This window comes from Mobula birostris, chromosome 2 (assembly GCF_030028105.1).
Source record: "Mobula birostris isolate sMobBir1 chromosome 2, sMobBir1.hap1, whole genome shotgun sequence".
Lineage (NCBI taxonomy): Eukaryota > Metazoa > Chordata > Chondrichthyes > Myliobatiformes > Myliobatidae > Mobula > Mobula birostris.
In genome coordinates, this window is record NC_092371.1 from 47,704,061 (window position 1) to 47,717,352 (window position 13,292).

Below are 13,292 nucleotides of genomic sequence, written 5' to 3' on the forward strand. Positions count from 1 at the left end.
TCTTATTGTGTGCTCTACTGCTTGAGTTCTTTCAGTATTCCTGTTTTAGTTTCATATTCCAGGTTGTGCAGTTATATTAGTTTTCCATTGCTGTTCAAGTAATTTGTCTTTTTTTAGGGCTGAAAATGGATTTGAGTGACCTGGCCAAAATAAAAAGTAAGTTAGTTAAAATTTCAGAGGATGTTTTATTTCAAATATAATTTGGAAAAGTGAAATTGCACTGACTGTTGGTCAAGATGAACAAAAATAACATTAAACATTTGAATTGAATTGACTTTATTTCTTACATCCTTCACATACATGAGGAGTAAAAAACTTTACGTTACGTCTCCGTCTGAATGTGCAATTTGTAGTAATTTGTAATAAATAATATGTACAGCTGGACGGTCAATATAGCATAGAAATACAACTATGTCAGCGTGAATTATCAGCCTGAGGGTTTGGTGGAAGAAGCTGTCCCGGAACCTGTTGGTCCTGGCTTTTATGCTGCAGTACCATTTCTGGAATGGTGGCAGCTGGAGCAGTTTGTGGTTGGGGTGACTCAGGTCCCCATTGATCCTTCAGGCTGTCCACACCAGAGTTCTGTGATTGAGCACAGTTCCTATACGAGGCAGTGATGCATCCAGTCAGAATACTCTCAATTGTGCCCCTGTAGAAAGTCGTTAGGACTTGGGGACTCATGCCAAACTTCTTCAACTGTCTGAGATGAAAGAGGCGCTGTTGTGCTTTTTGTCCACCACACAGCTGATATGTACAGACCATGTGAGATCCTTGGTGATGGGTATGCTGAGGAACTTAAAGCTGTACATCCTCTCAACCTCAGATCCATTGATGTCAATAGGGGTTAGCCTGTCTCCATTCTTCCTGAAATCCACAATCAGCTCCTTTGTTTTCGCAACATTGAGGGTGAGGTTGTTTTCTTGACACCACTGTGTCAGGGTGATGACTTCTTTTCTGTAGGTATTTATACATATGTATTAAACATTTTATATTCCTGAAATGTCTATTACTGGAATGATGACAAAATTGTTAACTTTGTAGAGGGAAGTGAACAACTGCAAGATTTGGAGGAGTATATCAAAAGATTGACTTAAAAGCTGAAACTTAAGCAATATAATTTTAAGATGTAATTTTGCAGTTCTATTAGGGAAGTGTCACAAAGTATAGAACTGTGATGATTAAAATCTGTGTTGGTGATGGGGAGGATTACATGGGAGATTAGAATTCTTGATGACTGAGAGCTTGTGTTGAGATAAGTAACTAATGGAATTCTGTGATTTTTTTGATTTTATTTAGCTAAGTAAATATTTCTTTTCTGAGTAAAGATTATTACATTTGCTTTAAAAATAAATTATTGTTTGATAAATTAATTAGAATTTGAAACACTTTCAGATGTCAGAATAATTGCAATGATTTCACTATAAAAACCACAATTTTTCTTATCTATGAATTAATAACTTTTTTTTGTTTTTTATATCGTCCGTCATTGGAAGAAATCCTCCTTGACCTAGAAAGCACGATAGATTCTATTGAATTACCACCAAATGGAAGTGGAGTGACCAAACCAGGAAGGTATGGATTGATAATACTTTTTCTGTCTCAATAATTGTTAAGTGTGACAACAGGATACCTTTTGCCCTTTTGTATTACAAATTTGGTAATGTATGAATCACCTAACGATGTTACAACCAGGAAAAAAGAAATGCATTTCAGAAATTCAAACATGTTAGACTTTCTTTTTATCCTCAACAATAATGAGTCAAGAGCATCAAGACCTCTTGCTTATCATAGGGAGCTGCACTTCTTAGTGCATGCAAGGTGCCAGGAGCTTCTCATTTTACTGTGTGCATTTGTAATGTCAGACTTCTGCACTACATTGCAATGAGATTATTAGGACAACAGATGGATAATACTGTTTGCCCAACTTTTTTCTAGTTACTATTTAATGCTAAAGCAAATGGACATCTACAGAACTGTAAGAAGAAACGAACAACAGAAGATTACTTGAGACTTAAATGAATAACTCAAAGAGCTGGAAAATATTTTTTTTATCAATGCTACTGATCAGTGTTATACTTGCGATGAATATAAATGAAACATAGAATGGTGTTCATCCAATGGTGACCTCCAACTGGATTCCACCACCAAGCACATCTTTCCCTCCCCCCCCCCCCCCCCCCCACCATCCACTTTCTGCTTTCGGCAGGAATCGCTCCCTACGCGACTCCCTTGTCCCTTCGTGCTTCAACCTGTCCCTCCATTTGGCCATACTGTGTTCATGCTTCAGCTTGATTTCCAACTCAGCTTCATACTGATCAACAGAAGGTTTTTTCTTTTCATTAGCAACAATTAGTTGGGTACTCACCTACTCAACTAATTGGATTCAGATTATTTAAAATTTAAAATATGGCATCTAATGTGTATGTGAACAATTATATCTTGAATCAAGCTGTTATGGTAAGGACAGTAAACACAAAATTAAGGCTGATGCCATAAATAGTGCTCATTTAAAACCTGTTGAATTGCTGCTAAACATATCAACCAGTACCCTGAGTCAACATCTCTCAACTTAACTCATGAAAAAGAGCATGTAGAACTCCTCCCCAATGTAATTTAAAGGATTCATTTTCAGGTGTGCTTCTGATTATCCTCCACTGCCTATCACCACAAATCTGCTTTCTTGTGGCTTAAGTCCATAAGCAGTGGTTTGCCCAATGTTGAATTATACTTTTGAGTAAAGCAGATGCTACCAGACCAGGGGGTGTTAATAGACTGTTTACTCAGTACAGGAAGTGCAGAAGATTGATCAGATATCACACAGAGTAGGACGGACTCCTTGAAGCAGAATGAGGTAGTGAGGAAGAGATCTCTGCGGGAAGGTATATCTACCCAAGGGAAACCGGAATAATTCTCCTACCAGCAACTCAGCCAGGCACAGCATGTGAGACATCTGCACTCCTTTAAAGCTGTTGTGATTAAATGTAGTTGAAAATAAGCTTTCAGTACAGGAGAAGTGTTGATAGTGGGTGGGAAAGATCACTATGTTCATGGTCTTCTGTACATTGGTATATTTCCATGAAACACCTTATGGATTACCATGTGAAACCCCCGGTTTCCTTGGCTGCGTAAGTCTAGGGAAAACAACCTCCGGCCTCGCCAAACTCCTGAGATTGAGGCGTGCTTGATCCCACCCCAAACCCCGGTTTGTGTGGATGCCGTGTCGTTCGCTACCCTGTTACAAATTAATGCCATGAAATGACAGACAGTACACCACATTTGAATAAAAGATTATATTTATGAATCTTAATTTGACTATAGAGTTACTAAAGAAAAGAACAAAAAGAAAAGGAAAAGGGCCCATTTTAATGAAACAGTCAAATGTGCACAAGTTGGAGATCAAAGTTTCTCCATAGTCACCAATCCTCAATTGATCTGGCCCCCTAGCTTCGTCAAATCACGGTCCTGCTCCAGGTCAAATCCTACGGCCTCTTCTCTTCTGTGTCTTCCCTCTTCATCTCTTCTGGAACAAAAGCCCCAAGCCCAACCTTAGAGTTGACTACAATGAGTTGAAATCCTTGCAAAGGTTTCTGGCCCAACTAGGCTATAGGGCATCACTGCAAGCACCTTGCTTTGCAGGAGTTGTACATCAGTTCAGTGTCAGATTGGTGAATGGTGCAAAGAGATTCAAATCCTAGAGAACTATCAGAGCCACTCCCCCTCTTCTATCAGCTGTGCTCTCTGACATAGGATGGTAATGGCACCTGAAAAGACCATTTGATCCCCATGGTTCAGTGTATTACTTTGAGAAGAACAACCCCGGCCTAACCGATCATTGTCCATAACAGATCCTCATTCGTAAATCCTTGGAAAATCTTTCCTGTACTGTAAATGTAAATTTGCTGGATCAAATAACAACAGTACAAAAAGATCGTTAACAACAGGAATTCTGCAGATGCTGGAAATTCAAGCAACACACATCAAAGTTGCTGGTGAACGCAGCAGGCCAGGCAGCATCTCTAGGAAGAGGTGCAGTCGACGTTTCAGGCCGAGACCCTTCGTAAGGATCGTTATTTATCTTTTCACCCGTTTATTTCCTCGAGCTCAGCCGGCGAGTGAACTTGGACCCGACATCAGGGAGAGAAGCGTTCTCATCTCCCCGGTGGTTCAACAAGTTCACTGCCTGATGTCAGAATTGTTAGAAGTTATAAGGCCACCGATACAAAAGAACAATCAGTTTGATAAGCATTCCAGCCAAGTCAATGGACTACTGATACAAACAACAATCAGTTTGATAGACACTCTAATTAAAGAAAGGCATGTCCTACCTGGTTTGTTGGAGCCAGAACTTAATTACAAAGATAAGAACATCTGTCAAATTTATGCTTTAATTAAGAAAGGTATGCCCTGTGTAATTTGCAGCAGGTACTGCCTTTTGTCAAAATCAAAGGTGTGAAAAGCCAGAAGATGTCTTATGTGGATCTGGGTGAACTTTAACCTTTATTTTGCTCCAAAGAAAGCAGCTGTGAGACGTTATTCAAACACAGTGCAGTCACATAGTCAGTACTTAACCCATTGTTTACAGGAATCTGAGAATCCCCCATTCCCTTAAATTTTATCAGTACCTGCTTTAAACTGAATTAAGACCTTCATATCTTAATGTGTTGTGATCAGAATTGGATGCAGTACTCTAATTTTATCAAGACAGTGTATTGCAATATAATCAATTTATTTTTCACTGTGTGGACAAGCACAGAGCTTACTTTGTTTCTGCACCCCTTTAGAGGGCAGTACAATTTCTAGCTGCTGTGGAATATTTCAATTAAAAAAAACAAAAATGTAATCTAGAGTTAGCCTGCAGATTAGTCTGAGGTTTTGTGGGACTACAACCAGGGGTTAGGGTGAAAGGTGAAAAGTTTAAGGGAAACATGAAGGGAAACTTGTTAACTCAGAAAGTGGTGAGAGTGTGGAATGAACTGCCAATGCAATTGGTGCCTGCGAGCTTGATTTCAAATCTAAGGGAAGTTTAAATAGGTATGTAGAAAGCATAGAATAGAGGGCTATGGTCCTGGGGTAGGCAAATGAGAGTATGCAGTTTTAATGGTTTCAGCATGGACTAGATGGTCCAAAGAGCCTTATCTGTGCTCTACTTCTCTATGATTCCATTAAATCTTGAGTTCTTTGACAGAAACTATTTTCTAGCTTTCTGTTCAATAACTGCTTTTTTTCTCTGGTTAATATTTGATGTTCATTTACAGCTTCATCTTCGAATTGTTTGCAAAAGCCCAAATTACTTTCCAAAACAAGTCTGCAATTTTAGAAGCATTGGACCAGATTATGAGTGCTCTGTCAGAACGTAAGTATTTGTGCTTCATTTTAATTTTGTGTCTCTCACACATGCTGCCTGCGAAGTTTTACTGCATAGTGTAACATTTACGTTATTGGAGGGTGGCTCTCAAAGTACAATCCAAGTAATTGTACAGTCTGGGTTCTTTGCTACTGATGCAACATATGAGATCTATTTCATTGTAACTTCAGAATGATGAGTAGAACAGTAGAGAAGGGATGAACTGTCAGTTGCTACAGATAACACTGTAAATGTGTTTATATCAATAGTATAAATTAATTTATACGGGGGCATTCTGAGTAACTAGTTATCAGATTGTAATGACTTAGATTCCCTCAGGTTTTCATATTAATACCTTTCATACGTATGCAGGCAGCCTTGTATACTAATTTGTGTTTATTCCTCAGCCAGGGCATGACTTGAGTTTGCTTAGAAGGTGAAATATAACAAAGTCTGTTACTAATGTTACGTACTCCGTAACTGGGTTGCCAAACCAGCAGAAATGGATCACTCAGTTGGAGTCTGGATTACTGGAACTAAGAAAGTTTTATTAAAGAAATAAGCAACACAGTACTCTAATCAAAAGGATAATAAATACAACAGTTCAGAAATGATAAACACACATGTACACAGAACTAGGATAACAGGATCAATCAAGCTCTATCGTCGTCTAGGGGTAAATGACCAGTTTCAAAGTGACGCAAAGTTCAGTTCAATTGAGTTCAGTTCAGTTCACAGTAATCACTGCCGTGCCGGTGGACAGGGGCGGGGGGGAGAGAGAGAGGGCGAAAGCGAATGAATATTCAAAACGGCTTCCACACAGACCTTCGATATTCCTCGCAGTCAGCTTTCGGGAGAGCCCTTTGTAATGTCTTCTGAGGTCACTGACTGTGACCCCTCCGTTTCAGATACGATCATTCCTCAGCGGTGAACCCGGCACCCAGGCAAGGGCGGACACACACCAGGTTCCCGCTGATCTTACCTTTCCACCCTGTGCGTCTCTGGCTTGGTCCCGCGACCAGCCCTCCAAAAACTCCCACCGACTTGTGGGAGGCGCACCGCTTCCAGGATCTCGTTACCTCGTGGTGTCGTGTGTGTCCTGCCTTAGCGAACCTGTCCCTTTTTATCCCCCTGCTGGGGTATCGCCTGTCCATCATTCTTCAAACAGTTCAGGGTTCAAAAAGGAGCCGATCTTGACAGTTCTCAGACCGGTGTCTCCTTCCGTTAAACTGTCTCATCTCATCATTAACATTTCCAAATGCTGCTCCATTGTCTTATTTATCTCTCTTTCTCCGGAAGACAGGTGGCAGATCAGCTGTTGATCCCACTGAGGACAGTTAACATCTTAGTCTATGTGTACTTTTTGTAACCCTCTTTCGTCACACTAACATTTGGTGTGTTTCTGATGTTGACATCAGAAGTATATTTCTGATGTTGAAGTCAGTAAACTTTCTCTTCAATATCAAAGAAATTAAAACTATAACAACATTGGAACTTGAAGTTATAATAGGGTCTTTATTTACTTATCTTAGGTGTTGGAATATTCACCAATACAAGTGGTTTGCAGAAGTTATCAGATATTCTGCAGGTAAGATGCTCTTGTTAAATTGTGATAACACATTTTTTTCTGTTTAAAGAAAGGAACGTCTTTAGACTGCAGAAACCCAGTTCTGGATCACATAAGATGCTCAGTTTACAGGCAGCTCTTCAATCTGCCATTAACTAAAACAAAATCTGAAACTAAAGCAAAAGTGCCAGAAGATCACAGCAGGACGGGCAGCATTCCTGGAGAGTGAAACAGAGTATTTCAGATCATCAGAGGTAGAAACTATGAAATAGCCATTTTTTAAGTTTCAGAGAGGGGAGGGATGGAGAGAATATTTGTGGTGGGGTTCCATCAAAGTCGTCAAAGTAATTATTGAGCAGAGACAAAATGAAGGAACAAGTTGAAACTGAAATAGGCAGAAACATCTGTGGAGGAAGGAAAATGAGTTCTTTGAATTTGACTTAAACAGCTAATTCCAAAGGCCGCACTGTGTCCAATGGGCTGGTATTCCTCGATCATGTGATATGCATCATTAGAATGGTGTATGTGGTCAAAGATGGTGAAGATAAAAATTGAAAGGAGAGATAACATGATAGAACGAAAGGTGACTGAAAATTCAGTCACCTTGTGGACTGAATGGAGGTGCTCTGGAAAACAGTTGTCTGATTTACATTTAATTTCTCCAGTGACTATTATGGGCACAATGTGTAATGCATTAAATGAAAGAACTACAAGTGAATTGTAGCTTCACTGGAAGGACAACTTTAGTCTCTAGAAGGTGGGCATGGAAGAGGAAAAAAGTGGAAGTGAGGTACCTTTTACCATTGCTTGAATAATGCTGTGAGAAGAGAAAGTTTGATGGAAGTGGAAAAGGAAATGGAGAAATAAGCAGTCTTTTCAGAATGGTGAAAGGGGAGCAGAAGATATTTCTGGTGGTAGCATTGTTTAGAACGTCACAAAGCTTACAGAGGATGATCCATGGATTCCAGAGTCTGTTAGGTGGCTAGCAAGAATGAAAGGGATTTCCATTCTTCTGGCTGAGACGAGTGGGTGAGAGCAGTAATGCGGCAGGTGCAGATAAGAGCCCTTTCAACTATGATGGAGGGAAAGCCATGATTAAGGCAGCAATGTCTAAAGATTCATAATCTTTCCCTCCCCTTCCCGTCTTTAAGCTTTCAGAAGTGAATGACACTTTCCCACGCAACCTCTGCGTTTACAATATTTGTTTTATTTTTTTACTTATTACTTTCTGCCATCCAGGAACCTAAGCAGTCCTTCCAAGTGGAAATAGTAATTCATTTGAACTTTCAATTGCATTTAGTGCTCCCGATGTGGTCTCCTCTGGTCTGGAGAAACCAAATTTAGATTTAATGACTTTGTTTCACTTTCATGCAGAAGTTGTATTGATAGCCATTTTCTGTTAATGTAACTTGCTCCTAATGTCATTACCACCATCACTTAATGATGTGATAATAGCACAAATTAAATATTTTGAAGATACAGTGCTAACACAGTACATGAATGTATGAGGTTAACAAGCTTACATTGCATTTGTTGTTTGATGACGGCATTTTTAAAGTGTATTAGGAAAAGGGGGGTGAGCAAATTGCATGTGGATAATCATGGTATTGTAAAGAAAGATAAGAAATTCTTGCATACCCAGGACCAATGGATGACAAATGAAATCAAAAATATAATGGAAGAAAGGAGATGGAAGAAAGCAAATCCTATAGACATCAACAAATCAAGAATATCACTGGTAAAAAGCTCCTCTGTTCTTCAGGTAGATGTTTGAAAGCAAAGGACGGTACCATTATCATGGAAAAAGATTATGAACAAATGGACTGAGTATATTCAGGAATTGTTTGAAGATGATCGAGGCCAAAAACCAGAAATTAAGAAAAACATTGAAGGTCCAAGTATTTCAAAATCTGAAGTTCCTAATGCAATAAATAACATGAAGAAAGGAAAGGCAGCAGGTCCTGATGAATTAGTAATAGAACAAATTATCGCCCTTGAAGATTATAGAATTGAAAAACTTACTGATTTAATCAATGACATTTATGAGACTGGAATAATACCAGAAGAGATGAAAAAATCAGTATTTATCACTCTTCCTAAGAAACCTGGAGCAATAGAATGTGAATTACATAGGACCATAAGTTTAATGAGTCATATCACCAAAATACTTCTAAGAATTTTGATGACAAGAGTTAAAAGTAAGATACAAGCTGAAATAGCTAAAGAACAATGTGGTTTTGTGAAAGACAAAGGTACAGGAAACGCAATATTGATGTTAAGGATACTATCAGAACAAGCTATTCAAGTGCAAAAAGATTTGTTTGTTTGTTTTATCGACTACACAAAAGCATTTGATAAAGTGAAGCACAATGAGTTTGAAATATTACAGGAACTAGATTCGAAAGACCTCTGCCTAATCAGAAATCTGTACTGGGAACAAACTGCTGCTGTAAGAATAGATGGAGAAGTGAGTCAGTTTACGAAAATCAAGAGTGGCATTAGACAAGGGTGTGTTTTCTCCCCTGATTTATTTAATGTGTACAGTGAAACAATATTACAAAAAATAAGAGACATCTTGGGAATCAAAGTTGGTGGTGAAAACATCAATAAATTCAGATATGCAGATGACACTGTGTTAATTGCAAGTACGGAGGAAGAACTACAAAACTTAATTGATATAGTTGTTGAAGAAAGTGCAAAAATAGGTCTATCTATCAATTGCAAAAAGAATGTATGGTGATATCCAAAAAGAAGGAGAATCCTATCTGCAAGCTGAGGATAAAGGGGGAAGACATAAAACAAGTACAGAACTTTGCTACTTAGGAAGCTGGGTGAGATCAGATGGCAGATGCGACATGGACGTCAAAAGAAGAATAAGGATGGCAAAAGGCACCTTTACAAAAATGAAGAGTATACTGACCAACACTAAACTAGGCATGACAACCCGCCTCAGGGTACTGAAATGTTATGTTTATCCAGTTATGTTATATGGCTCAGAATGTTGGACAATATCTAGTAACATGAGGAAGCGAATCGAAGCAGCAGAAATGTGGTTTTTGAGGAAGATGCAAAGAATATCATGGACAAAACGAATATCTAATGAGGATATCACTAACAGAGCAAACACAAAAAGAGAAATAATGTATGAGATCATGAAAAGACAACGTAACTTTATTGGACATGTGATTAGGAAAGAGGAGTTAGAATGCACGGTAATTATGGGAAAGATTGAAGGGAAGAAAGCAAGAGGGAGACGAAGACAAATGATGATGGAGACAGCAGCCAGCGATTTGAAAATGAATACCAATGAATTGATCCACTTGACCCGAAACAGGAGTGTGTGGGCCAGGGCAGTCAAAGCTCAAACTGGGCATGGCACCTGATGATGATGATGGTGGAGGAGGATAGTATTCAGAATGATACAAGAAAACTAGCACTGAATCAGAAAAGGTAACCAAAATAAGTGGTAGAGGAAATAATAGCACTGAGTGACCAAGCCTTTGGACCAATCTGTTTCCAATCCAGGATTTAATAGAAGGGAAGTAAAAATATTGCTGGTGCCAGGATTTGTATTTTCTAAAAGTCCAAGAATCAGGAACCATTCTGTTACATTGGAACATTGTGCTGGTTGTTCTCAAACCAAACACGAAAAAATCTGCAGATGCTGGAAGAGTTTTGGCCCAAAACGTTGACTGTACTTTTTTCTATAGATGCTGCCTGGCCTGCTGAGTTCCTCTAGCATTTTTGTGTGTTGCTTGTTGTTCTGCTATTTGGAAGGGGAGAAACAAAGGAATTGTGCAACATTCAGAGGAATTAACCCAAAGTGAAGGATTACTAATAACATGCTGAACACATTGAAAAAACTTTTTCAAAGTGGCAGCATAGGTTTGTGGGTAATTTGTATCTGATGGACTTGCTTGTTTTTTTTAAAGGGTTGACTAAGCAAATAGAAATTTATATGGATGTTATTTTAAAGCACTTCTACAAGTCATTAGATAAAATTAGGAGGTACTGTTGGCTAAAATTGAAATGGAATTATGAATGATTTATTAGCTCGATTTAGTTAATTCTCTGGGTGACAGAAGGCAAAATGTGCTGTGGCAGGACGTAAGAAGTCCGTTGGCTCTTCAATCTGTTGAGTCTGTGCTGTCTGCAGAGCAATTCCAATACCCAACCTTCTCTCACAGTTTTCTTGACTATGCTTATTCCCACCCTGTCACTTGTAAAAATGCTATTTCCTTCTCTCATTTCTCCATCTCTGCCACATATGATCTCAGGATGAGGCTTTCTATTTTAAAATATCTGAAATATCCCCTTATTTCAGACAGTAGGGTTTCCCTTCCACCATCATCAATGCTGTCCTCATTCACATTTCCATTTCTCACTCATCTGCCCTTACCCCATCCTCTTGCTGTCATGGTAAGGGTAGGGGTCTTCTTGTGCTTTCCTACCACCCAACAACCCTCCATATCCAGCACATTATTCTTCGTAACCTCCGGTATCTCAAACAGGATCCTACCACTAAATACATCTTTCCCTCTCCCCCCTCCACTTTCTGTAGAGATCACTCTCTACGTGAATCCTTTGTCCACTCATTCCCCTCTACTGATCTCCTTCCTGGCACTTACCCCTTGCAATTGTGACAAGTGCTACACCTACCCCTGCATCTCCTCCCTCGCCATCATACAGGGTCCCAAAAAGTCCCTGTGAGTCGGTCAGTGTCTATTGCTCCCAGTGTGGCCTCTTTTACATTGGTGAGACCCCATGCAGGTTGGGGGACCGTTTGGTCAAGCACCTTTGCTCAGACTTTTGCAAAATGCAGGATCTAGTGGCCATGCGTATTAATTTGACTTCCCATTCCTATGCTGACATATCTGTTCATGGCCTCCTCTACTGTTGTGATATGGCCAAACTTGGGGTTGGAGGAGCAAAATCTCATGTTATGTCTAGGTAGCCTTAAAATGAATGGTATGAATATCGATTTCTCTAACTTCCAGTAATTTCTCCTCCCTCCTTCCTTTTCTCTTTTTCCCATTCTGGTTATCCTCTCACCCCTACTCCTCACCTTCCACTGGTTCTGCTCCTCCTTCCCTTTCTTCCATTGTCCACTGTCCTCACCTATTATTCATTCATCTTCAGCCCTTTCTCTCTCTCTCTTCCACTTCATCCCCCCTCCCCCTCACCTGGTCTCACATATCACCTGTCAGCTCGTACTCTTCCCCTCCCCCTACCTTCTTATTCCAGCTTCTGGCCTCTTCTGTTCTAGTCCTGTTGAAGAGCCTTGACCTAAAATGGTGACTGCTTTCCCTGCATTGATGCTGCCTGGCTTGCTGATTTCCTTCAGCATTTTGAGCGTGTTGCTCAATACCTCCACTTATTTGGTGTAACATATTATTTTACATGCCCAGCAACTCTACATGATTCTCCAACCATTTGTCTACATTAGGGATAATTTACATTGCCCATTTAACCTCTCAACCAGCATGTCCCAGCAATGTGATAGGAAACTGGAGTTCCCAGGTAAAATCCACATAGTCATGGGGGAAATGTGCAGCACTGTAAGGTAGCATCAAAGCCGTGAGGCAGCATCTGTACCTTCCATGCCATCTACTATTAGAGTTGGTGATACTACAATGTTATTGTAATAAGTCAGTCTTACTGATAAATAAGTTTTTTTTCCAGATTGTTTTTTGCATAGATCCCCCTGAAGGTGGTGTCCAAGACACAATGGGACTGAATGCAGCCAAACATTACAAGGTTATTGAATTTTACTTTATTTTTAAGATTATTAAATGTTCGTATTCAGGTAAGTGATCATGACTATTGTGACTTTTTTTTCAATATTCAAGATACAAATTTGTTTATCAGGTGTACATCAAAATGTACAGTGAAATGCACTGCTTGTATTAACAAACACACCTGAGGGTGTGCGGGAGGTGGCCTGCAAGTGTCGCCACACTTTCCAGTGCCAACATAGCATGCCCACAATACTTAGAACACAGCAAGCAACAAAACAACACTAGCAAAATAAGCTGCCTTCCGACCTCCCACCCACACACATACAGTACAAAGTGTTCCAACCACCACCACCCTCCCCACCCGCCCCCCTCCCCCCCTCCAGGACACACTTACAGGCTATTGACTTCCACAATGGTCTCATAAAGATTTTCAGATATGGGTTCTGGCCAACGGGCCTGAATTGAATTGAATTTACTTTATTTCTTACATCTTTCACGTACGTGAGGAGTAAAAATCTTTACATTATGTCCCTGTCTAAATGTGTAATGTGCAAAGATAGTAATTTATAATAAATGGAATAGTCAGTATAACATAGAAATAAACTCAAAGCAGCGTGAGTTTTGTCAGTCTGATGGCCTGGTG

General features: G+C 39.7%; 1 protein-coding gene across 9 annotated transcripts in view; it reads left to right on the forward strand.

The window, feature by feature from the left end:
* Positions 1-13,292, forward strand: part of rtel1 (regulator of telomere elongation helicase 1) — a 182,808-nt gene that overhangs the window by 44,471 nt on the left and 125,045 nt on the right. For all 9 annotated transcript variants that reach the window (XM_072240347.1, XM_072240390.1, XM_072240382.1 and 6 more), the window contains 5 exons: positions 118-156; positions 1,494-1,572; positions 5,256-5,353; positions 6,877-6,932; positions 12,594-12,668. In XM_072240347.1, the coding sequence (XP_072096448.1) occupies positions 118-156; positions 1,494-1,572; positions 5,256-5,353; positions 6,877-6,932; positions 12,594-12,668 (347 nt within the window). The remainder of the gene's footprint in view (positions 1-117; positions 157-1,493; positions 1,573-5,255; positions 5,354-6,876; positions 6,933-12,593; positions 12,669-13,292) is intronic.